This window comes from Pinus tabuliformis, chromosome 1_2 (genome assembly GCF_031772625.1).
Source record: "Pinus tabuliformis cultivar Carrire ecotype Pingquan chromosome 1_2, CPIR1, whole genome shotgun sequence".
Lineage (NCBI taxonomy): Eukaryota > Viridiplantae > Streptophyta > Pinopsida > Pinales > Pinaceae > Pinus > Pinus tabuliformis.
Genome location: NC_142298.1, coordinates 67672284 through 67699103, shown reverse-complemented (window position 1 = coordinate 67699103; position 26820 = coordinate 67672284). Strand labels below are relative to the sequence as shown.

General features: G+C 39.9%; 2 protein-coding genes across 5 annotated transcripts in view; both read right to left on the bottom strand.

Annotated features, from left to right (window-relative positions):
* The window catches only part of LOC149204451 (multifunctional methyltransferase subunit TRM112 homolog A-like), a 50578-nt gene extending 40178 nt beyond the window's left edge, over window positions 1-10400 (bottom strand). For 2 of the 4 annotated variants that reach the window (XM_089394717.1, XM_089394718.1), the window contains exon 1: window positions 10038-10400. The gene's annotated coding sequence lies outside the window, so the exon portion shown is untranslated. Of the gene's footprint in view, window positions 1-10032 lie in introns of all 4 variants that reach the window. The other 2 variants (XM_089394716.1, XM_089394715.1) reach the window with 2 other exon arrangements.
* A 10741-nt stretch (window positions 10401-21141) lies between these two features.
* LOC149204450 (uncharacterized) lies at window positions 21142-26577 on the bottom strand. The gene is made up of 4 exons (XM_089397127.1): window positions 25719-26577; window positions 24457-25125; window positions 22344-24358; window positions 21142-22257 (listed from the first exon to the last, which is right to left on the bottom strand). The coding sequence occupies exons 1-4, from the start codon at window positions 26575-26577 to the stop codon at window positions 21142-21144; spliced, it is 4659 nt and encodes a 1552-aa protein (XP_089253253.1).
* Between the last annotated feature and the right edge of the window lie 243 nt (window positions 26578-26820).

Genomic DNA, 26820 nt, shown 5'->3' with positions numbered 1-26820 from the left:
GAGAAAGAAGTAGTCATATAACGAAGGTTCTAGATATGAAGAAGGCCACTATCAATGAAGAAAGGAATGACATGACAAACTAAGGAGGAAAGTGATCAATGGTTGTTGCCCTATAAGGAAGAATCTTAATTAACCTTCATAACATCAAGGAGAAAAGTTGATCAAGCAGCTGAAAGACCCACGAATAAGAATTTGTTGATGTATGGAATAATCCCTAGCTAAAAGGGAGCTCTGACTCATCCCTGATCAAGAGGAAGATTGGATTAGATCACCCTTGATTACAGAGGAGTGACAATTGCCTTTCTCTATTTCATGTGTCATGCACTAGACCACGGCTAATAGTTGTAATTCTAGGAGAAGGCCATGAATGAAAATGTAGACACATGATAGACACAACATTCTTGTCTTCACATGGGAAGAAGGAACGGAGGATTAGGTAATCATCTGGCATCTCATGCTCTTTGAGGATGTGTAGGGCATCCAAGATAAGAGTAGGAAAGAAAACTCATATTCTTTGAGGGTTGGGAACCCAAGATAAGAATAGTCCTAAAAGGTCATACTCAGTGAACACTCGTGTGGGTATGTACCCTGAGAGACAATGATGAAGGTGTCTATAGTCATTGGTGTCGCTAGCATTGTAACTCATGGTCTTGTGGAGATATGGAATTATTAGTCAAGGCCTTGCATTATGACAATGATGGTTGATATGATGTTATACAGATGGGTTAACAATTTTATTCTTCTCAGAAATTCTTCAGGTTGAGAATGACCAAGTACCATTGTAAATACCTCCCAAGTTAAGAGGGAGTGTTGAAGAAAATGTAACTAGGTTCAGTATTTATACATGTAATTTTGACTCAAAGAGATCTTCTTGGAAATTTATGAAATGTATATGAGTCATCCTAGAGTCAAGAACAACCCTCCAAGACCAGAACAATCCTCCTGAAAAAAGCAATCAAAACGATGAAGAGACCAATCAAGTCAGCCATAAAAATTGATATAAAGAATAGACACGTCGGCTCAAATGAAGTGACTCAACAGTTCATTAATTCATGTCGGCTTGAATGCATGGACATACACTTATAAATATGCAGTTGGGGTCACCGTAAAAGACAATAGAAGCATCTCGCATCTCTCTGAAGAAACACGGATGTGTATCGGTCTGTGACTTCGCATATTTTGAAGGAGCACTCTCTCGAATAAGTCTAATATAGATACCATCTCAGACTCACCTGAAATGTCACAAAGAAGTCTCAGTCTGCTCCTTGGTACAGGCCTCGGTGCATTGCTGATGTAGTCTACTCCTCAATGGAAAAGAGATGATAAGAAGTTTGGTGTCATGATAAGTGCAGTCAAAAGTATACAACCTCGACAAGAAGGATCTCTATCAGAGTCTGTCTATCATGATTTCGATGACGATTGTGTCACTGTCTCGAAATATACATGGTAAAGAGGATCTATGTGATCTCTGTGTGATGAAGTAGAAATGAAGCTCATAGTTATGACGAGTCTCTCATTGGAAGCACAGTGATATTGCAGCATTAATGAATGTCTTCATGATGCAGTGATGATGATGAACTCAACCATACAAAGAAGAAGATTTGTGCCTTGGTCTTGGAGTAGGCTAGTCATTCAAGGGTCATGGTCTTGGTGTTCATCGTTTGGAATCTCTATAAGAAGAATTTTGTGCCGGTTTTCCTTTCCAAGAGGGAGAGGTTCTGGCCCTCGAAGAAAGAGAAATTTTTTGTCCTTGTCTCTTTGTTATGATAGCTATTTAATGAACTAAAAAAGACACAAATAATTATCGTGTTAAGAAGAATCTCATTAACTCCATGCCGTAGATTTTTCAACAGATGGCTGCTATAACATCAATACCAAAGGATACAACAAGGCTTTAGAAAAACATTTAATAGCTTCATCTCAACTCTTGTACCTAGGAAGGTGAAAATGTAAGAGACGTAAAAACTCTATTTTCTCATAACTAAACAATTAAAGAAGTAGTTTGTTGTGTTGACATTTTATCCTATAGTTATTTCATGAAAAAAAGAACACTTAATAATAAATATATTACGCTGCTACACTAGTCATTATTAAATGATAGAATTTTATGCCTTGATGACTGTAAAAAAAATATAATAATAAAATGCTATAATCACTCAGGGTAATGTTAAGATGACAGTAATGCCCTCATTGTGGAAAAATAAACAATAAATATAACTCATTTCTTGAAGGTAAACATAAAAATTATAAGAAGTAATTCTTAAAGAAAACAAATCATAGATAAACATTTAGGGTTTGAACAAATCCGAAATTAAAAAAAATATAATGTGTTGTGCTTCTTATTTGAATGAAGAAGTTAAAAATTGTAACAATTGTATCCACTTAGAAAAAAAAAAAGCTTGCATAATTCTATGTCTCGGCTAAGAATGCTGATCGGTAACTCTAAAATTGCTTCCTATGGAAAAGACAAATTATTATAAATTCGGAAGAGGAAAATAGAGACGGTTATGGTCTCTACCTCCTATACATCTCTTAGTATAGAGGATAATATAGAGAATTTATTAAATAAAACTAATCGAGGATTTCACTTTAACTAACAATAATAATAAAAAATGGCCCATCTGTTTTCTTTAGAAAAAATAAACTGAACCTGAAAACCCAAAACTTCGTTCTTCTTTTTGTTTGTAGAATCTGTTAAATACTAGAACCCTTCCTCAAATGCAGGGAAGGTTGACCCATGAGGGAAAACAAAGAACCTGGAGACATCTAACTCGCGTTAGGATTGCAGAATGATGTTGCAAAAAATCCCAACGAAAAGAAGAGATTTATGAGCAATTGGTTGAGCTCGCACTCACCCCATAGTAAATCATTTTTTTTCCGTACGAAAAAAGCGCTATTTATATTAATATCAGAGAGTAATCTACAAACTTATAAATAGTCTGGCACAACTTGCCAATCAAAAACAGTAGTCAAATACAGTAAGCTTCCCCTAAAACATTAGAAGGAAGGACCAGTGAAAACCAGTTATGGAATCTGAGTGTAATAGTAACATATAGGTAGAAATACAGCTCGATACTTGGACCAAAAAAAAACCCTGTTGAAAAGAAAAAGATAGTCACCATCTGTGAAGGAGAAACCTCACTTCGCAGAGGACACTGTGAGATGCCCAGTGGCCAAGCAGAGGAAGTTCAACAACAGGGAAAAAAAAGAGAAAATATGTTCAGAGTTATGTTCCTGGAAGGAGAAATTCTTCCATGTTATAGGTGATGTTTTCCACAAGAATATCCATATACCATTTGCCCAGTTCTTGAGATAGACCTTTCTTTGATAATCTGTCAGCTTGTTCATTTTGGGATCTGTCAACATGCTGGATAGAGAATCCATTTTGTGCTTGCCAGAATATCTCAATTCTCTTCATCCATCCTATTAGAAGAGGGTTGTTTATGGAAATCTTCCCTAAGACATGATCAATTATAATTTTGGAGTCTCCATAAATATGTAAAACAGGTATGTTTAGAAATTTACTGAAACATAAGAGGCCAAAAAGTGCCATTGCCTCTACTTTGTTGTTGGTACCTTTCCTTCCATTCCAATAAATGTTGAATTTTAGATGTTCATTCATGGAGATGTAAACACCACAAGCACAAATTCCTTTTTGTGTTGCACCATCAAAAAAACCCATTGGCTATTCTAGCAAAAAGTTGCTATGTCGACCGGGCTTACTACTTAGCTGTTTGAGCTGTGGCATGAACATGTTGTAATATGAGATAACCTTATGGGTTATTTGCTGAAACTCTTCCTTTTTGTTTTGGAACAAAAAATTGTTCCTCCATTTCCAAATTGTCCATATAACTATTTGGGGGATGGATCTCCAAGAAACCTTCTGCACACTCCACCATTCCAGTGAGTCCTTTATGGAAGAATGCATTATAAAACTGAAACCAAATAAATTTGATAAGTTTTTCCATACCTGAGAGGTGAGATTGCATTGTAGGAAGATATGCTCATTATTTTCAGCTTCAGCTTTGCAAATTGAACAGATGCCCGACCCTTGCCACTGCCTCTTTTGCAGATTCTCCCATATGAGGTTTTTATTATGAAAAACTAACCAAGAGAAAATTATGATTTTGCTTGGAGCTCCTGTTTTCCATAAAGTAGTAGGAAATTGGCGTCCTGTTTGGGGAGGTTGTATATTGGATATGGTTAAATAGGTTTCAGCAACACTTATACTATCTGTCCTCCTTCTCCCCTTCCATGTGAGATAGTCATGTGGCTCTGTACGACAGATTCCAATATTTTTTATGATTGTCAATATCTTGTTCCATTGTAAAGCCAATTGTCCTTGTAGACCCAAAACTTGTGCTTCTTTCCATATAGGAGAAGGTCCCTGCCAGCCCGCAATGACCTGTCCCCAAACAAAGATGCCCACTCATTGAAGGACGTTTATAATTTCCTGAGGAATAGAGCAATCCTTCCCAGCACCAAAAATTGGGTCCAAGTCAATGAAAATTCTGTTCCCGTTCTGGAAGCTCCATGAGAGATTTTGTAAGAAGAAAGATTGTATTTTGTGGAAACTTTGCCAGATAGCAAAGCCATGAATGGATCCTATAGTGCCTTTTCTGTACCAAAAAGCAAAGTCTTTATTGCCCAAATACCTTTTTTTTATGGATATACTCCAGGTGCCCTCCCCGTATAGACCCCTCCATAAGGATTTGCATAATAAGGCTATTCCAAATTTATGAAGATTCATAATCCCCCAACCTCCCAGTTCCTTTGGAAGAGTAATATTAGAAAGTTTGGTTAAATGAAATTTCTTCTTTTCATTGCAGCCTCCCCAAATAAAATTTGTTGTAAGTCGATTTAGCATGTTAATAATGCTAGCTGGTATATAAAAAAGGTGAGCCCAATATACAGTTAGCTGTGCTAAAACTGCTTGGGCCAGTATAGCTCTCCCTCCCATCGACAAGCACTTGCATTCCCATCCAGAGATTCTTTTATAGTAACGATCAATGATCCATTGCCAGTTCGCTCTAGTGTAGCAGGAGGGTTTAAGGTGATATCCAAGATACTTCATTCCCTCCTGTATAGGAATTGCTTTAATGTTATACAACCCTGCAATGTAATCAATGGTTTCCCTGTCACATTTTCCATGAAAGATAATAGATTTCCTTTCATTGATTTGTAAACATGTAGCCATTGTGAATTTCTTTAGGATGTTATAAAGACATATCCAGGTGAAACGACAGAGCATTCTGAGAATCAGGATGTCATCAACAAAAAGGCTATGAGAAATGTTGTTGTTTTTGCTAATCATCAAAGGCCGGAAGTGTCCCTTTGTAACAACCCTTTTGATATGCAGACTTAGGCAATCCATTGCCAGGATGAACAGTAACGGGGATAGGGAGCATCCCTGCCTCAATCCTCTAGTAGCACGGAAAAAGATAATAGGGTGTCCATTTATAAGAATGGCAAAATTAACCTTTTCAACACAAGCCATAATCCAGTTTGTACAGTTTGGTCTGAGACCAATTTTGGTAGAACACATCTTAAAAAACCCCAATCTAGGCAGTCATATGCCTTCTTTAAATCAATTTGAAAAATGGTTGCTTCAAGTTTTTTTGTGTGGATGGAGTGCAAACATTCCTGTGTGTTTGCAACAGCATCATGGATAAGTCTATCTTTTAGGAAACCATGTTGTTCCTGTGAGATATAGTGTGAGAGAGTATCTCTTATTCTGCCAGCAATGATCTTAGAGATAATTTTATAGATTGAGTTGCACAAGGATATTGGTCTAAAATCCAAGAAGGAATTGGCATTTTTTTCTTTGGAATAAGGGCAATGTAGGTTGATGATATATATTGGTGGATTTTACCCGACATTCTGGATTCCTCAACCATACTCAGAAGATCCTTCTTTACTAGATCAAAAAAGTGAAGGAAGAATTCTATCGTCCATCCATCCGGACCTGGACATTTATCTTTCTTAAAAGATTTCATTACTTTCAAAAGTTCTTCTTCGAACACAAGTTTGTATAGTTCTTCATTATGCTCACCACTAAACATTGTAGTGTATGGATCGATTCCCCAGATAATATCTTTAGCCATTATGTTCTCATTCCCACTGTAGGATTCCTGGAAGTGTCGTACAGCCGCATTACAAATATCTTCCTGAGTTTGAAAAGTTTTTCCCTCCTCGTCCCTAATCTCCCAGATTGTGTTAATGTTCCGCCGATGGTTTGCATATCGGTGAAAGAATTTGGTATTACGGTCTCCTTCCTTTAGCCATATAGCCCTGCTTTTTAGTCTCCATGTGGCTTCCTCAATAGACAGTAATTTTTGTTTCTTAAATTCCAGTTCTTTTATGCGGAGACGAAACTTTAAGGGAAGACAATGAGTTGTCATCCTTGAGGCAATCTTATCCAGTTCCATTTGTATGTCTTCTAGGGCTTTTCTATTCGATTTTTGCTTCCGGATTTGCCAGGGCTTTACTACTTTCTGAAGGGAGACTAAATTGTCAAGGAGATGCTGAGAAGGGGAGGTGCTAGTGAGAGGAGTGCGACATTTCCAGGTTTCCTGAACAAGTTCATTGAACTCTGGGTCATCCAACCAAGTTCTATTGAATTTGAAAGGAAAGCCATTTCAGTGTTTTTCCATTGCAGTGAGATGGGCCTGTGATCTGATGTGAAATTGTTAATGATTTCCATACCTAAGAGACCCAGACGTTCCAACAACTTTTCATGGACTAAGAAACGATCGAGTCATTTGGCCAAATAAGCAGAACCAGATCTCCCATTATCCCATGTGGGGGCTATTTTTGTAGGACAGACGTCTACAAAATTGTAAGTGAGCAAGGCATCTTGTAGAAGGTCGGCCAAAGGATCCACCTTCCTACCGCAACCCCAAACTTCATCACTGCTTAAAGTACAGTTTAAATCTCCCACAATCATTAAGGAGTCCAGTTCCATTATCTCAGACGAGAGAAATCGATTCTAGAAAATGAGACGGTCCTTGTAAGGGGCATATACATTTAGTATGTGGATGAAACCAGGAGTGCCGCGAAAACTGGCTTCAAGCAAAATGCCAGCAAAACATCTGAAAGCCTTGACCGAGACCCAGGATGGATCCCATAAAGCAACCAGACCCCCAGAGAGGCCAATGGAGTCAGTGGCTGTGATATGCCAGCTCGGAAACATTTTCCTAAAATATGAGACAGCTTTAGTACGCTTATGCATCGTTTCTTGTATGAGAATGAGATTAGGATATAAGGAAAGGAACAAGTCTTTGAGAGCTATGAATTTTGGGTCCGCTCCCAGCCCCCTGATATTAATAGACATGATGCGAGTCATGGAGAAGGATCAACGGGCTGTCGTGCTCTAAGCTTCCCACGAGAAGAAAGATCTGTAATAAGAATGTCAATAAGGAAACAGTCCATCGCTGTGGAGTGAGAGTTACTGGTTTTCCTACCGCGGAAATGTTTGCTACCCCTATTCTGCTTCCGCCTGATAGTAATATTACCAGCCAAAGTTGGGTTGATGTGAGGGGAGCCAGGTGAAACAGGTTTGTGAATGGTGAGGGTTTGCAGGTCCAGAGTCTTTTTTTTAAGAGAAAATCCAGGTCGCTTCCCACCGAGTTAGGAGAAGTTGAAACGGGAGAGTTTGGAGGGGTAACAGAAAGGCAAGGTTCTTTGCCTTTTATTTTATGAGAGGCCATAGTAGGGGAAGGTGTAGGTGAGGGTACGTCAGTGATGTGCAATGATGACGGGATATTGTTGAAAGGGTGAGAGAAAGGTAAAGGGGCGGGAATTTCCTGGCAAGGGATAGGTTCAGGTGGGGGGGGGGAGGGAGAGCTAGGGTGAGCTGGACAACCCAAAAATGGTGACGCAGACTTTCGAGGGTTGTAAGGCGAAGATGGAACAGGCATAGGGGAGATACCCCTAGAGTCTACAAAAGGAGAAATATGGGAAAAAGAACAGTGAGAATTACCTGGATGTGTCACATTATGATATGACACCATCCTTTGACCAATATTTCCAGTTTGTTCCTTCGCGAAGTAAGCCATCTTTGATTTGTTTAGGATTTTCCTTCCCTGTAGGCAGCCGCCCAGACGGAACGGGCACTGGTCTTGTAGATGTCCTGTTCTATGGCAGGTCGAACAGCGAAAAGGCACCCCCCAAAAGTCCAGCCTCTGATGGAGATTGATGTCCCCCCAATGGAGGTTAATGTGATCAAGAAAACCGCCATGGTATTCCTTCTCAATTAAGATCTAGGCAACTCTCTTGTCCTTTGCACCAAGACATTTCAGGTCCACGTAAACAAATTTGCCAATGGCGTTTCCGACATCAATTAATGCATCCTTTGTCCATAATTCTATCAGCGAACCAGGTAATTTGGCCCATATGAGCTTATTAGTAGGGGTATTATGCAAGGGATTATATCCAATGTACCAGTTATGTAGGGCGAGGAAACTCTTGCCATGAACCCAGGGAATGGACCTGATAGTCTCAAGATCCTCCATACTAAGGAAATGGAAACTGTACCAATTTTTCATGAGCCTAACGATCGTGGGGATGTATCCTAGCAATGCTTTCCACTTTGTTCCCAGCCAATTCCTCATTTCGGAATCCTCCATATCCGGGAAATACCAGCGGCCAACTAATGCACGTTTCTGCAAGCTAATAATTCGGTCCACAAGGGTGGCACTGTCAAGGTTGATAACAAGGGGAGGCGGGATGGTTTTTATGGGACGTTGTCTATGTTTACGATGTTGGAGCACATGCTCGCCACCCTGAGATGAATGTGTCGGAAGGCCTGGAGAGGATATATTAAATTCACCTAAAGTGGATTGCCAGGGATCCGAGTGGCGTGATCCAGCGTGGAGCATTTCCACTTCAATTGTTGCACGGACCAAAGTAGATGAAGCAGACACGTCGGACACATTTTCCATCATGGCCCTAGACATAAGCGTGTCCAAGGTGGAATTCACGAGGTTTGTCAAAAAGTGTATCGGGAAAAAGGCGTCGACTGACCTGGAGGTGAATAATTTAGATCTGGGAGTAAGGAAAACATATGTGGGCAGACACACTGACAAGGATTAATATTGGAAAGGACGCAGCCCCGTTCCACGAGGGGAATGTTTGAATGACCATTTAAATTTCCAATAGATTTTTCCTATCATGGTAATAAAATATCAACATCATAGTACAAGACCATAAACGGATGCGAAAACAAGTGTACTTTCCACTTTGCAACCTACTTGATGAGGAATGTGTGATGTCAGAGGAATGTATGGGGATGTGAAAGGGATGACGTGGGTCGAAGAGTTTTGGCGGTGTCAAAGTGGGGAAATGGGACAATGACGAGAGCCTACCATGTGGCCGGTGTCATCCAACACGCGTTCATCCACCCGCCTAGAATGTAGAGAAAATGTCACCTGAGAACTATTTCCGGTCACCGGAAAAACCACAAAAACCATGCAGAGCGGAAAATGGAAACAGAGGTGAATTCCAAGTGCAGCAACGAGATAGTAAGGGGAAAGGATGCTGAAGACGAAATAATACAGGATAATTGAAGACGCTCCTTTATACTTAAATTTGGAAATAGTATGGACTAAGACGACAGAAAAATGGTTAATAGATTGTGTAAGGAGAAACAGCAAACTACGCAGCATTCATATCATTCCTGTATATTTTCTAAAACACTATGCAACAGCAATAACATCCTTTGCAATTACACCAAAACTTTCCTATTCTATACCTGAATCCTAGGCATGGACGAGATATAATACAAATATCAGATAGCCAAAACCAAAAATGGTGAACTATAGACGGTTCGAGCATAGGAAATTTAAGGCAGAAGAAATTTTTAATATCTATACAGATAGGCATGAACCCTAATAATTTTGCAGAATCGAAAAAACTTGTTGATAGATAAGTACTATTGAGACCAGGACCCGGGAAACTAAGCCAGAATGGGGGCTAAATACACTATGGTATACAAATATATTTGTAAAATTATCATGAGGAGAGCAGGCATACCTTACATAAAGTCGCCAAAAACGATAGTGTTCATCCCGGCCATTTTCTCCGAGGCGCGACAAAGAGTCAGAAAACCCCTCTCTCAGGTCGTGCTCCTTCTGTAGCCCGGCCGGTTCTCAGATTTTTCTCCCCCCACCTTTTCCGCCTTGATCTGAGTATGTTCTGTTCCCTTCCAGAGTTCCCTGTGGCCGTGAGGCACGAAAACCACGTCAAAAAGTCAAAACCCCTTTGTTCTGTGCGGCCGAAATCAATTATGTCAATCCCTCACAGAAACAAATCTCTTCCTGTAAAAAAGTGTCTCACGGCGAATTTCACCCGAAAATAGAGAACTGGATTTCATATCAAAAGTAAAAGAAAAAAGAAATTTGTTTCCATTAATTTTTTTTAGAAATACTAAATGTGCATTGCGAGAAGGGAACATCTGTTTTACCTACAGTGGAATTCTGCCGGAAACCCTACTGCACCATCAAAAGGAAAAATTGTTTAAAAAATACGCTGAATGGGTAATGATTTGTATAGAATTTTCTTATAACTACAAAAGAAAATGGAGTTGTCTTTAGTGCGATCTTTTGGAGATTCTGGTAACGGAATCTGGGAGAAAAAATTGAGGTTAAATCTTGATTTGTATTATTTAAAATGGTTTTTTAACTGCATATTTGGATTCAGCACCCTAAAAAACCCTGGAAACAAATTTTATGTAAGAAAAACCCTGGAAACAAATTTATGTAAGAAATGATTACCTCAAACCCCTAATAAACACAAAAACTGACAAGCTCTAGATTCAAACTCCAATGTGTAAAGAACTGTACTATGAAAACCCTTTTAAAAAAAAAATTGTAAGAGAGAAGCCAATAAAAATATGGGGTTACATATAAAAATAAAATAAAAAGGAGTGGAAAACCCCCGTTTTTTACATGATAGGAAACGAGCGAACTTTACATTTGGCTAAGATCGAAACCCCGAAAGGTTGAGCCTAGCAGCATTCCAATTCGAAGAAAAGGAGTTGTTGGTGGACATTCCAATTGGAAGTAAAGGACCGGTTGGGGGACAGATCTAACAACCTAAGAAGTATGGCTACATGCTAGGGTAGCAACAAAGGAAAATCTTAAAGACGAGTGCAAATATTGCTATCCATGGTGGAGTGGCACTGAATGAGGACATCCACGATAATGGAGTGGCACTGAATGAGGACATCCACGATAATGGGAGGTTGGGGTAGTTACACCAAAACTACCTTAGAGGTTTCCATCCATCAATCTCCTTGTTAAAATCATGAGTAATCATATAGCACTATGTTATTTTTTGGTATTAGTGACAAATTCCAATTATTCGATTAGATTTCTCATTTTCGAGAGAACCAATTTTGATTATTTAAGCACTCAATTTGGATAAGAGAAAGTTTAATTTTCAATTAAGGCACACATGTGCACAAAAGGACAAGTCGGCCCAAAAGAGAAATTAGACACCCATGGATGGCTATAAATATAAGTCAAGTAAACCTCATTTGGATATCATCATGAAGTATTATTTATTCTGTTCTTTGGTTTTAGCTCGCACAGGTCTGAGATTGGGTCGTGGAGATTGGTTTCTACATCTCTGAAATTGCAAGGCCTAAAGGTCTCTCATGTGATATAGGGTTTTGGCTGCCAACCGCCGACATGCTACAAGGAAATTTTCGTTGTACCCACGAGCACACAGGCCTATACATGCGGTTTAAGGGTTTTAAGTTCACACATTACACTCTCTCCATGCAGTTAGGACCTAAGGGTTTAATTTTTACAGTTGAATGAAGATTTCATCAGTTGATCGAAGAGTTCGTCAATTAACCGTAGAGTTTGTTAGTTGGTTGTAGACAGTGACAGTGAACTGTAGGCTTCTAAATCAAGGTGTTGATTATTAGCATTGTTGGGTTCATCTCATGGATGTTATTTAGTTGGTTTTGCTTGATAGGTTTATGATGGAAGACATGGATAATTGTACTCTCTCTTTATTGAATCATTTAATGACGGTCTAATAGGAAGAAGAATTTGAAAGGGTTTTCCCTTTAGTGGGGTTTTGCCTAGTCTCTAACCAATCCTGATGTCTTTATGTATACTTTCCTTCTGTTGTTTCTGTATGTTCTGCTACATTGATGATGATGTTGTTCTTTCTATATAGTTTCATATGTTGCTAAATAATTTAATGATGTTGTGGGGTGATTTTAATGTCTAAACGAAGGAACAAAATTATTTAAAGTAATAAACAATATAGCCCTATGAAAAATTAACATTGTATCAGAGTTGGGTTGAAGAAAATTCATTGAGGTAAACCTTGGGAAGACACATTTGATGGAAGAAAGAGAAGATGAAGGAGACCTAAAATAATGCTAGGGTTCGAAGGAAATCCTAGGAAATATGGTTATTATGGCTTGATATTAGTGTTTGGAAGAAACTCTAAGATAAAATGATGCCTTCAGTTTTCTATTTTTGAAACATGATAAGTGTGAATATGTTCTAGCTTTGTGTGAGGGTTGATTTCGATCGTTGTTAACGAAGTCAATGGAAATATGGAAGGCAGCATTGGCATGGACGGTAATAACTCTTGAAGTCAGGTTCAAGAGGGAGATGATCAACTCTCATTAAAGATAAGTACCATTTAAATCATGTTATTCGTTGATTATATTTATTGTTTTTCTTACACTTTCTACATCAATATTTGAGTATATGTATACCTCTAACCTCTAAACGAGATGTCAAAAGGAGATACTTCTTGAGGATCATCCAATGTTCAAGAAAATAAAGCTAATGCAAAAAATAAGAGCTAGTTGAAAGTTGACAGAGATCTACAACTGCCAATGAAAAATAAGTGTTACAAGTTATAAAGGTACATGAATACTACAAGGTATGTAAGTTGTAATATTGGATGGAAAGGTAAGCCCTGAGGTATTACAAGAATATGAAAGTAAGTTTGATTTATGATACATGTGATATATATTGATGCTCTTGATATTTGACAAGCGTTTGTAATTTTAGACATGATGGATTTCATAAAGAAGACTAGCAAATTGATTTTGATATATGGTAACCTGATATTGTTCTTAATGCGTGATTAGTATGATGAAAGTGTGACAATAAGATTGATTGACATGTGGTAGAATTGGATGCCCTCACTTGATTATCATGATCCTTGAAGTATGAAGGTACTCTTATATGAAACTAACCCATGATGAATATTTGCTGACATGATGATGACTTGTTATGATATATGTGTGAAAACCTGGTATAGTTTGTGATCTAACAATTTTATTGTAGCATGACAATACTATGATGGATAGGCTGATAATGATGATTGAAGAGGCTTCTCATTCAGAGGGAGAAACACTTCATGAGATTTGAACACTTAGTACTTGACTGTTGAAGGATTCTGGTCATGAATATACATATGATGTTGTTGAATAAGTTAGGGCAAGTTTTGATTTGAGCAGAGAAGATTTCTCCTAGTCAAACTCACAACCGCTGGGAGAAAGGATTAAGAGTGTGGTTATAGGCCTCACCACCACACGAATGAAGGCCTATGATGCAATTGTGACTCTAGGTCACCAAATATGAAGTCTTATGCATCATATTAGGAGCACACCATGAATTTGACATACCTACAAACATGGAGTAAATCATGGAAGATTTCTATGACTAAGGAAGTTTCTAAGAAAACATCGTATGAATTTTATCAAGATCCTTGAGCCAGATAAATAGTTATTGAAGCTTAGAAGTAGTTTTGATCCATACCTCTAAGTTGGTCCAAGGTATGCCTTTCATTTTGGTTTGATATGTTGATTATCTATTCTTGAAAAGAAGTGAGCCTCTCATGATTGAGCGTAAGAGGGATATGGACACTAAGTTCGTCATGAAATATCTTCTGGTGATATCAGTACGCATGGATACACTAATAATTCGAAGAGAACATTAAGTGAAATGTTCCTAGCATGGCTTGCTACGAGGTAATTTTGTTAAGGAAGCTCCTTGGAGAGTTGTGTGAGCAAGCTCTAGATAGCAAGATTGGGATTCAATTTCAAAGAATCCCATATGTAGCTAGGAAAAGATATCTTTATAGATTTAGATGGTGTTTCTATATGAGACAATATTAGGCTTGCGGTTGCTTCCTCCATGAGAGGGAGGATGAATAAGGTATCCTTTTTGTGACATATTTTTTCTCTAACATAATGTTTGACTTTGATCCTTCATGAACAAAAAATCAGAGGACTCTTGCTCTTGGTGATGTTTGAGGAAACTCTTCGATGAGTTGGTTAAGGTTGTACCGAATGTGAGTACATTGATATGTTTTTTATCTATGGAGAGAAACATGGATTTATGGATGTGACCCTTCTGAGGTAAGGGTTAGGGCTGATCGAGGATATTGATTCAACTCTTCCCCCTTGTCTAAGATCTCAGGGTAGTTGAAGTGGCTCCCCAATGGAGAGAGGGTGCTAGATTGAGCTCCCCTCCGGTATCAAATTGTTCTTATTTTATATTCAAGAATGATCATGATCCAAATGGAAAATGGCATCAACCCTTGGTACTCATCCACCCATATTATTCATCGACCCATGGAATTTACCCATGGTATTGTAAATGGCATCGACCCATGGTATTGTAAGTGACATCCACCCATGGTATTCATTCACCCATGGTAATGGCCCATGGTATTGTGACATCCACCCATGGTATTCATTCACCCATGGAATTGGTCCGTGGTATTGTGAAATCCACCCATGGTATTCATTCACCCATGGAATTGACCCGTGGTATTGTAACTGAAGAATACTATAAGTAACAAGTCACATTTTGTAAAAGGACAGATGGTCCGCCACAATGTAGGCTTTACAGTTATTATCGGTTTTAATAAAAAGTTCTTTTGTGGTTTTTTTTATTGGGCATTCTCCTATTTTTCTTTTGGCAATTCAAGTTTTCAGATCTTGGGGGCCTTTTCGCCAAGATCCATTGAAATTTTTCAGATCTTAGGGGTCTCTACCCCAAGATCCATTTGAATCTTTTAGATCTTGGGGGCCTCCTCCCAAGATCTGGATCAGTGGTATCAGAGCAGGTTACGATTCCATGGGAATGAGGGTTTCATGCATATTTCAGTCTCAATTTATTTTTTGCAGGAATTTTTTTGGGTGGCGACTTTGCAAATCAGATCTGAAACATTTGGTACAAAATTTACAAAAACAAATAACAGATCTGGATTCCTCTCGAAAAATCACCCAATTTAAAAAAAAAATGGGTCAAATCGGAGTCCGGATGTGGGAGATATTGCTAATTTAAAATCAGCTATTTTATGAGAATTTTTATGACGGTGGAACTGTTGCAGCGCAAATCTGAGATCTCAGAGTGTCCAGATAAGGATTTCCAACTCATGGGAAGATGCAAAATGATCCTTGTGCTTCTAAAAACAGGTTATAATAAATATTCTGAGTTATATTGACCGATTGATGTCCATTTTAATCTGGAGCAACATTCAGAGTGGGTTCCCATTGGAGACGTGCCCTCCCACCCACTTTAGTAGGCACATGCTTCACATTCATCAGTTTCAACATAGCAGCATTCGGCTTAGGTTATTTGGAGACGTGCCCTCCCACCCCACGCTATGTAGGCACCTGCTACTTCATCAACAACCAACATCATGGTTATGGGTCATCCACAAACCCACACTTCATCGAAGTCCATTTGCGAGGCCGCACAGTGTCATCATCACAGTTGGTCACAAGCATTACAGGGTATCTCTATCCTCGGATCTTCGTTTATCATGGTTATGGGTTAACCACATAAAACCCTTATCTTCAATGGCTTTTCATATTCAACAAAGGCTTCGCAGGAGGGAACTTTACGCAATGGGGACCATTGCTTCTTAAGGAGGGAGGAATGATCCAAATGGAAAATGGCATCAACCCTTGGTACTCATCCACCCATATTATTCATCGACCCATGGAATTTACCCATGGTATTGTAAATGGCATCGACCCATGGTATTGTAAGTGACATCCACCCATAGTATTCATTTACCCATGGTATTGTGACATCCACCCATGGTATTCATTCACCCATAGAATTGGCCCGTGGTATTGTGAAATCCACCCATGGTATTCATCCGGATTTAGACAGGAACGCAATAAAACACAGAGATAACCATAAAGACAGATATGCAACGGAAATAATACTTCATTTCATTACTGTAAAATACTGAAATATGCTTACAAAAAGAAATGGGAATAAACCAGCTAGGGCGATGGTAGCTTATCTCTGAGAAGAGATGTGGCGGCTACATGCCTCTGAACTGTTCTAAACTGAGTTACAATGAGGCTCGAAGGCCTATTTATTGTTGAGAAACAATGGAAAACCTTTCACATCCCGAAACCTAACCCTAGAAGATGAAACGCCAAATTGTGGGCCCCGTTTGGGTAAATTGGTACATCAATTTCCCGGGGTCGTAACTTTGGCATACGATCTCCGTTTGACGCGTACGATAGCTCGTTAGAAAGATCTATTCGAGTACTACCACTTTGGGAGGCAACATCGGTCCATGGACCCATGTTGCCCCAGATTTTCGAAAAAAACGTCGTTTAGGGCCTCAAAACGGCTCCGGAAGTTCAGGACCCGAAAAACTACTAAAAATAGTAAACTGTGCTACAATTTAGGAAACTGAAAAAGATGAAAGAGACAGTTGTGGGGGTCCAAATGGGATAGGTGGGTGGCCACCAACATCCACCTGGATCAGATCAACATATGAGTATACACAAGCAAGAGATAGGGTTGGATAGGAAGAGATGAACCAAGATGAGCAATGATGACGTTTGATGACAAGATAATTGAGATGGGACATGCTATGATGCCGGGATTGTAATTTTTCCCTAGTTGAGACGGATTGTTAATTTTTTGGCAGCTCAATCGCAAATTCAAAACATTAGATTAGATTCATCTTTTTGAGAGCAACAATTTTGACTATTGAACTGCCAAAATATGGACAAGGGAAAGTTTATTTTTAATTAAATCCCACATGTGCACAAAAGGACAAGTCAACCTAAAAGAGAAATGAGATACCCATGCTTGGTTATAAATACAAGTCAAGCGACCCTTATTTGGATATCATCATGAAGCATTTTTCTATACTCTTCTTTAGTTTTGGCTTACACATCTCTGAGACTCGGTCATAGAGATTGGTTCGTACAAGTCCGAGATTTTAGCATCCGAATATCGCTTGTGTGATCTAGGGTTTTGGTTTCCAGCCACACGCATGCTATAAGGAAAATACAGTTGTAACCATAGATACACAAGCATGTGCATGCAGTTGAAGGGTTTCAGTCGCATGCATGACACCTTCTCCATGCGATTGGGGCCTAAGGTCTAAAATTTTACAGTTGACTGAAGATTTCATCAATTGACCGCAGAGTTGTTCATTTGACCATAGAGTTAGACAATTGACCGCAGATAGTGATAGTTCACCGCATGCTTCTAAATCAAGGTTTGGATTATTAGCATTGTTGGGTTCATCTTATGGATTTTGTTTAGTTGATTTTTCTAGATAGGTTTATGGTAGAATATATCAATCATTGTGATCTCTCTTTGCTGAATCATAAAATTACAATCTAATAAGAAGAAGAATTTGAAAGGGTTTTCCTCATAGTGGGTTTTTCCTTGGTGTTTGACCAATCCTAGTGTCACCATGTATTCCTTTCTTCTATTGTTCCTTTATGTTTCATTTTGTTGATGATGATATTGTTCTTTCTATGTAGTTGCATATGTTGTTGAATAATGTAATGATGTTGTGGGCTGAATTTAATGTGTAAATGAAGAAAATCAATTCTCTAAATAAAAGAACAATATAACCTTAAGAAAAATTAACACGAGACACGTAACCCTTTGTCAAGTTAGAGGACTGGTAAATCAGAGTTGGTGTAATTAATACTTGTATAATATATTAATTATTCTATGGAGACTTCCATACGGAAGCTAAGGCAAATGATAAACCAATGTTAATCCAAATATGGAAAACAACTATCCATGATAAGTTAGGTATGTGTGACATTGTGATATATATAAAAGATATGCTAAAATTTTGTTATAAATATGGTCAGAGTCCGAAGAATATGTAATGGAGATAATGTTAACCAAAGGATTATAAGAACCAATGATATTCTAAGTTGAATAATAAGAAAATTATGAACATAGAAATGTGGATAGAGGAATGTATATTTATTATTACTACCACAATTTCTCTTACCTACAAAATCCCATTAGAAAAGATATCATATTACAAGGAAAGAAAATATAAAAAGAGATTTATAAGTTAACACTATGTACTATTAATTCATCACAAAAGGAAAAGAAGGCTAGACATAGAGTTTTTTGATCTAGAAGTTTTAAATAATCATTAGAGAAGTTTGTAAAACATGTGGCTACAAGTCAAGTTTCTAAGAGTGTAGTTGATCTAGTTAAGAACATAAGTCAAAATTGCAATGATGAGTTTAGTGATGTTATATAAAAAAAATCACATGTGGAGTAAGAGGAATATTACAAGGTGTTCCTACTTTGATCCATTTTTTTTAATAGAGATAATTCTCCCAAATCAGACTCACTATATCCATGATCACTTATATCCTTGAATAGGAGACATGTTGCTTTACTTTACACCAATATGGGAATCAACTAATCCCCTTAAAAATTTCTTTGATTAAGGAAAGACAAATTTACCACTAAGTATGTTTTTGGATGGATACCAAACGTAGAATTAATAAAGAATTGGATTTTCTTGGCCAATGGAGTTTAGTCAACTAATTATCAAACATATAGGCCCAAGTTTTAAGCATTATTTCAATATGAGTTACCTTTGCAAATGTTTCCTACCAAACCACCAAGGAAAAGGGAAAGTACCTGAATAAATGAAGATGTTTTTCTTCCACAGACTTACAAAAAACACATCTTGATGGACCTTTGATATTCCTTTTTCTGATATTCTCAACTATTATGATTATCCTGTGAACCAATTCCCAATAGAGGGTATTAAATTTATGGATTTCATCAGTCTACCATATTATCTTCCATAACCTATTTGGTGTAGGGTGTAGTAGCCTTTTCACTAATAGATGATACCCTTCTTCAACAATACATCTTTGATGGGAACTGATCTTCGAAGAATGCTTATCTTTTGACCTTACAAATATTTGAGCTAATCATTTTAGGATAGCGATCAATTTATTCCCTTGTGACTGAAGATTTATTGGTAGATCCAGTCATGACCAACCTTTCCATGCACCTTGTGTACCCTATTGTGAGATTTCCTTTAGCCTTACATGTCCTTCAAGCTTCATCTAATGCCCCATGTGAAGGGAGATTATCCTTCCATAAATTAGTATGGGCTCCATTACCAGATCACGAACGTAGACTCTCTAGTATTATTCGAGCAAGCTCTTTTGATAACTTCAACTTGTTAGATCCCACTCCTTTCTAATTTGCCTTTTTAGCTATAAGAAGTATGTTTTGTGGAAGTATTTGTGCAAGAAGCCTTGTTTCCATCATTCCTTGGAGTTAGATAGTAGGCACAAAATTATTTTGGCTCTTAGCACAAGATTCATTAGGTACGGATCTTTGATCGCTAGAACTCCATATATTTTGGGGAGTCCAACAATGTTCTATTGAACCAAATGGAACATTTTATCATTTTGTTTACCCCTTTTCTGAATAAATTTTCATATTAATGCCCCAATATGATTAGAAATTATTTTAGGTCAAGGATACTAAAGCACAAGTAGATCAGTGACAATAATAAAATGGAATTAATCAATATTGTTTGACCCACCATATTTAGCCATTACACTCCCATTATTGTATCCTTTTTTCTTATATTTTGAAGAACTTCATACCAATATTCCATATTCAATTCTTTTAGATAGACAAGAACTCTTAGATATTTAAAATTTTTCCATGAATTTCCATTTGAAATTCGAGTGAACTGGAGGTCCCTCTCAAAGTGGTTTCAGAACAATTCCAACCACACAACTAGCTCTTCCTTTTATTTACTAGACCACCCAAATGTATAAATAGGAGGCTAGTAAAAATTTGAATCACTTTGCAATGATTATTAATAATCCACCTAGGAAGAGAGTCTAACCCACAAATTGCGAGTGTTTAACTTCCTCGACACTCATTGTGAAATTGAGACCCATAAATCAACCTTCCATTTTTTCCCATTCTAATTTTCTAATCAAACTTTCGAAAAACCAAATTGAAAAAGAGGAGAAAGAATACATCATTTCCTTGGACCCCTTGAGGCTAGAAGGACATTGGTTTGTCATTTACTAATGGAACTATCCAAGGGGCACTTATACAAGATTTTATGGACCTAGTCAATTCAGTGTTAAATCCCAATTTTTCTATGCTTGAAAATAAGAAGGAATTCCCTACTCATTCAAGCGCATCGGTCATATTAAATTTGATAACAATAGCTAGCTTCCCCCTCTTTTTGTTGAGTGGATTGGTTCTTGTACCAAAATAATATTGTCCAATAGTCAGTGTTGTTGCATGAAGCCCCCTAGGTTTTCTGATAATATTTCTGACAATATATTCTTCAATATATTTACTAACACCTTAGTAATGATATTATATGCTACATTGTGAAGTGATATGGGTATAAAGTGAGATAAATTCTTATATATTTGACTCCTTAGGGATCATACACTAAAAATTCGAGTTTGTGCTTCCACCTCAATTATCCTTATATCTGGTCTAATTTACCATTCACATCAAGTCCTTTTTTATTATCTTTTTTTCTCATGGAAAATTCGTAATTTCATTAGATTAAGAAATTACATTATGTAGATGCATAAGCATATTCCGATATTTCTATCAAGGAACACTGCGTCGGAAGGGGCAGTAAACAACAGCTACCCTTACACAAGGAGGTAGTCCAGACAGGGTCTAAATGAAAATCAAAATGATACAAAATAACAACCGAGAGTATTATCTTGATCCACGCAGGGAGATAATAACAAAAACAAGAAATAGTACCAGCACTATGGCCGCATATCAAAACAAAAACAGCATAGGAAATATGTACAAATATATATTTCTGGTCCAAATATCATATCAAAATGTCCATAAATGGCCTATGATAGAACTGGTGGTGATCGCCATCAATCTGTTCCATAATTAGCCAGTTGCCTTTCTCCTTGATCGTGCCTTCTTTGGAAAGACGGTCAGCCTTTGTGTTCCGCTCCCTGTATATATGATTACAGGAAAAATGGTCAAATAATGAAATCAATCTTAAAGCCTCATCTAGAATGTGTCTCAATGTGAAAGTCTTGCAAGAAGATACTCTATTCAACCAATCACAGACTATCTTTGAGTCACCAAACAGCTGTAATGCAATGCAACCCTTCTCCAATGCAAACCGGATGATATGATAAGCTGCTGAAAGTTCTGCGAAGTTATTAGTGCCCCTTCTAAAGCCCATAGATAGGCTGTAAGAGTGCCTCCCAGATAAGTGTAGAATGGCCCCTCCACCACAGCCAACTTCTTGTGCTGCCCCATCAAAGTATGCCCAGGGTCTACCAGGGACAATCTGTTCCCGGGAGATAGATCGGGGAGGAGGGGAAGAAGGGTCATCAAGAATGAGGTCATAGTCAGCTTTGATCATGGCCACCAGACAAGGCCATCTAGGGGGGATGTTATGGAAAATCAAACGATTCCGGGCAATCCAAATAGTCCAGCAGAATAGCAGGGGAAGGTTCCTCAATTTATGAGGCATGACAGAATGGTACCACAAATCCCAGGCCTCAACCAGAGAGTTTGAAAGCCAATCACAATTAGAGGGGATAGCAGCAGACACCAGATGCCAAGCACTACGCACAACGTGGCAATGAAGGAAAATGTGAGAAGCAGACTCCCCAACATTGTTGCAGAAGTAACACCAGTGTGGGCCATTAAAAGCACGTTTCAGCAGGTTATCCCCCGTGGGGATCTTGTTCTTCAAAATACACCACATAAGAACTCTGGATCTAGGAGGCGCTTTAAGCTTCCAGAGGAGTTTCCACCATTGTAAAATGACCAGAGGCTTACGCGGATTAGCCAGGACCAAATAACCCTCCTTGGGTGTATATCTTCCAGATTTCGCCAGGGCCCAGATAATCTCGTCCTCCCCTCCGTGATACGGATATGTGCCTCCAAAAGAGCCTGTGTGAAGTCCCTCCAGTGCTGCCTCCAAAGAGGTGGGATATTAAGCTAGCCAACAGATTTCCAAGCCTGTTGAAGAAAGGAGGAGTTGTGCTCGTCTGCAATATGTGCCAGGTGTGTAATATTTTGCTCCTTTAAGAGTGCTAATAGCTCTGGAGGCAGTCTATGCCTGTCCCCACAACCAATCCACGGATCAATGCCTATGCGAACACTGTCCCCCGAATGAATCCTCCAAGTAATGCCAGCGCGAATGGGCTCCAAAGCCTTTAGGACAGCCTTCCAAATAATCGAAATGCCAGTGAAGGGGCCAGCCGGCCTTCTGATCCAATCCACAACACGAGCTGGAGCAATGTATTTCGAGTAAGCAACCCTGGTCCATAAGCTGTCCGAAGCCACCAATTGCCAACCAAGCTTCGCAGCCAGCGCAGAAGAAAATTCATCCAGCTTCTTGAGGCCCCAACCCCCCCATTTTTTAGGGAGAGTGAGAGCATCCCATTTAACCCAAGCAAAAATCCTCCCTGGCTGTTTACCTCTCCATAAGAATCTGCTGCAAATATTTTGGATCCTGGAAAGAATGCCTCTAGGGATCCAGGCCAGGGACATCCAGTAAACAGGAGTCGCTTCCAGAACACTTTTGATGAGGGTCAAATGGCCAGCATGAGAGAGGAACCTATGGTACCAAATGCTGAGTCTTTTCTCTAGCTTGGCAATGAGCCAAGTCCAATCCGCAATCTTGTACCCAATTGGTTTCAACTTGTACCCCAGATATTTCAATCCCTCTACTAGTTCCAGCTGCGTAAAGCGGAATCTGTCAAGTGCAAAATTTATTTCGTGCTGAGAGCATGCCATGACTGTCAAAGTGGATTTTCCTTCATTAATGAGCATACCTGTGGCCTTCTGGAATAAGGAGAATATATTTCTGATCGATGTGATGTCCCCAACGCTGCCACTAAGAAAAACTAGCACATCGTCCACAAACAGAAGGTGTGTAAGGATGCAATTCTCTGTAATCTTTATTCCCCTGAGTCTGCCCCGCCTATGTTCCTCTGAAATGATCCTACTAAAACCTTCCATAACTAGAAGAAAGAGCAATGGAGATAGAGGGCACCCTTGCCTCAGTCCCCGAGCCGAGGTGAAGAAAGGGGTAGCGCTACCATTAACCAAAACACTGAAAGGTATATTAGAGATGCATCCCATGATCCATTTAATGAATGAGAAAGGAAAACCAAGATGGGTAAGAAGCATCCTCAGGTAAAGCCAGTTAACCCTGTCAAAGGCTTTAGATAGGTCCACCTTCAAAATCATACCTTTACCTTTTTTGCAATGAAGGGTGTGCAGCACCTCCTGAGCCGTCCCAATCGCCTCATGGATTTGCCTGTCCTTCAGGAATGCAAATTGTTCAGGGAGGATATGCTTGGATAGAATAGGCTTCACACGATTAGCAATAATTTTAGCAATAATCTTGTATAAACAATTACAGAGCGAAATGGGTCGAAAATCATCAAAAGTAGAAGGATTATCTGTCTTGGGAATGAGGGCTATGAAGGTGGAGGTGATGGCAGCTTCCAGTCGCCCCGAGGTCCGAGACTCCTCAACAACACTGAGAAGATCTGCCCCAAGCACATCAAAGAAAAATAAATAAAATTCAATGGTCCAGCCATCAGGTCCAAGGCTTTTGTCTTTACTGAACCACTTCAAAGTGGCTTCCAGTTCATCCAATGTGACTTCCTGAACAAGGTCCCCCTCATCTTCAAGCTCCACATATCTGGGGAAAAGCTGAGCAACTTTGATAATCTCTGCTAAATTAGTGTCTCTGGTGTCCCGGGAGGCAGATTTAAAATGAGAGTTTGCAAGGGAGGCAAGCTGAGGGAAAGTGTTAGCAGTACCTCCCTGACCGTCCTGCATTTGCCAAATAGTATTAATAGCCTTCCTGCCATTAGCAAACTTGTGATAAAATTTTGTGTTAGCATCCCCTTCCCGGACCCAAATGGCTCTGCTCCTTAGTCTCCATTTTTCTTCTCTATCCTTGAGAATTTTCCCTCGATTCGAATAGATGGAAGAGATATGGTGCTTGTGTTCTTCGGAGTGATAAAGACCACCTTGCTCCTGCTCAAAAAGCCCTAGCTCTGCCTCAATTTGTCACAGTTCAAGGTCCTCCTATAATCTTTTATGATGAGCCCAAATTCTAGACATCTTTTCAGCTCAACGAGGTTATGGATAAAACCGGCAGTAACAGAGCCCCTTTCCCCAGGAGGGTTCCTTTTCCAATAATCTGTGACCATGCTGATGAAAGAAGCATCCTTAAGCCAGGTAGAACTGAATTTGAAAGGCCCTTTCGGCTTGTCTCGACCATTATCCAATTCCAGAAAAATAGGAAGGTGGTCCGAGAGACCGCCCGAGCCTACCCAATGCCGGATGTTAAGCCCCAAATCCATAACCTGTTCCTTGACTAGAAATCTGTCTAGCCTTCTAGCCAGACCATCCTCCCCCACTCTATTGTTCCTCCAAGTAGCATGCAACTTAGCAGCCGGGATGTCAATGAAATGGTGTTGATCCAAGATGGAGGAAAAGTAGTCCGAGAGGGGATCCCTTTGTGCTCGGTGACCCCAGGATTCTGCATGGCCAATGGAAAAATTGAGGTCCCCCCCAACAATAAGGTTCTCAGCCGAAAAGAGATCCATCTTCAGTAGGCGGTCCCAGAAGTCGGGGCGGTTCTGGCAAGTCCCGTAAATGTTAACAATCCTGAAGGAGAGTCCCAGCTCCGCAGAGAAAACATCAGCTCCAAGGAATCCCCGACCACCCCAGCCATTGATCTCCTCAATAGAACGAGTATTAATACCCACAGCAAGGCCACCAGAACGGCCATGGGCATCCAAACCAGAAAATCTCCACCCTGGCAGAAAATGTTCCAGAGTTCGAGAAATGTCCAATGCAGGACCCAGGGTCTCTTGAAGGAAAATGATGTCCAAAGCTTCAGCCGCAAGTAATCGGCAAAGAGCTAGTTTTTTATCGGGCCTAGCTAGCCCTCTGCAATTAAAGGATAAAATCTTCATGGAGGGGGTTCTGAGGGGGTTGTTCTTGCTCTAAGAACCCCAGGAATGGTTGATTTCTTGCCCAGAGCAATGTCAACATCTGCTTGGGCTTGGCTGATCTTGAATTCAGAAGGGCGACCTCGGGAAGCCTTGATAGAAGGTGGAGGGTGGAGGGTGGAGGATATCAAGACCCACCAGATCAGGGTCCATGTTCTTTAAGCGAGACCGGGTGATGTATCGAGGAACCAAAGCCGACGACAAGGATGTCAAGGGAATAGGGGAAGGGGTGTAGAGGGTAGAGGGGGAGGAGAGAGGGAGAGAGGGGAGGGGGGGCAAACTTCACAAGCATTATGAACAGGGGCCTCAACAGAGCCCAGACCCAAAATCTGCTCAGCAATTGAAAAATGAACATCAGATTTACAATGAGAGGGAGGAAAATGTGAGGATTGCATACTTGAAGTGATGGAATCCCCTGAGGCAGCAACGGTCGAGCCAGGAACAGAAGGCGAGGATTGATGGGGTGGTCGACCACGCTTCCTTGGAGCGCTGGATGCCGGTGCCGGAGATCTCAAAACAGGTCCTGAGAGAGTGGTAGTTCTGCCAGAGCGAGGGGAAGCCAACCTCTGGAAATCCACCGAAGCTTGAGGCAAAACCTCATCGACCGGGTCTTCAAGTGCCTGAGCCTCCTGCTCATGTGCAATCAGAGGGGAATGTCTCACAAAATGTCTGTTGTTCCACTTGTTCAGAGGACAGTCTTTAAATAAGTGCCCCACCTTGTGGCAACGACGACACCTGAATGGGACTCCCTCATAGTCTAGCAACTGCCTCCTCGCAACATCCCTCCACTGTATGTTAATAAATTCCAGAAGCCCATCAGTGAGGTCCAAATAAACTAAAATCCTGGCAAATGCCATTTTCCCGGAGGAAATAAAAGAGTCATCATAGGTGAGGAATTTTCCCATGGCATCCCCAATTTGTTTAAAAATCTGCTCAGTCCAGAAATGAACGAGAAGACCAGGGAGACGAACCCAAATTGGTCCCGCCCTCGCCCTTTCCAGTTCTGGGTCGAACAAAGGCGTCCATCTTCGGAGGAGGATTGGAGCCTGGTCTATGTGCCAAATGGTGGAGAGAACCCAGTTCGTGTGGGCAAGACATTTAAACCTCAGCGCGAACCACCCATGAACAAATGTTTGTACCCTAGGAGGTTCCGACAGGTGGTGACCCCAAACCTCCAAAGCCCATTTTTGGGGCCGCTCCACATTGTAGTGCTGGCCCCCCACACAACCCACCAGGACCTTCTCCGCCGAATCCATGGCTTCATTGAATGTTGTATCCTCGGCAAGCTTGAGAAATATTTCGTTACAACGCGAAGGGAGGCGCTTTTTTCTCTTAGAAGTCCCTCTCTGGTTGCCGCTCGAGCCCCCAGCCAAATTTTCCTCCAGTGACGCCTCGTGTGAAGCCTAGACCTTTTCTGTCAGAGGGCCTTTAGCTCCAAGGTTGTCAAAATGCCTCGAAATGATCCCAATATCCGTGAAATTGCCCATAGAAGGGTTTCC

Bases quoted from the DNA above. Each gene is read 5' to 3' on its own strand.
- LOC149204450 (XM_089397127.1), bottom strand. From the start codon at position 26,577: ATGGATTCGGCGGAGAAGGTCCTGGTGGGTTGTGTGGGGGGCCAGCAC. The intron at 25,126-25,718 runs GTATGCAATCCT...ATTTTCTGCCAG, and splicing joins AGGGGATTCCATCACTTCAA to GGTGGAGATTTTCTGGTTTG. The intron at 24,359-24,456 runs GTTTTATCCATA...AAATTGAGGCAG, and splicing joins AAGGGGCTCTGTTACTGCCG to AGCTAGGGCTTTTTGAGCAG.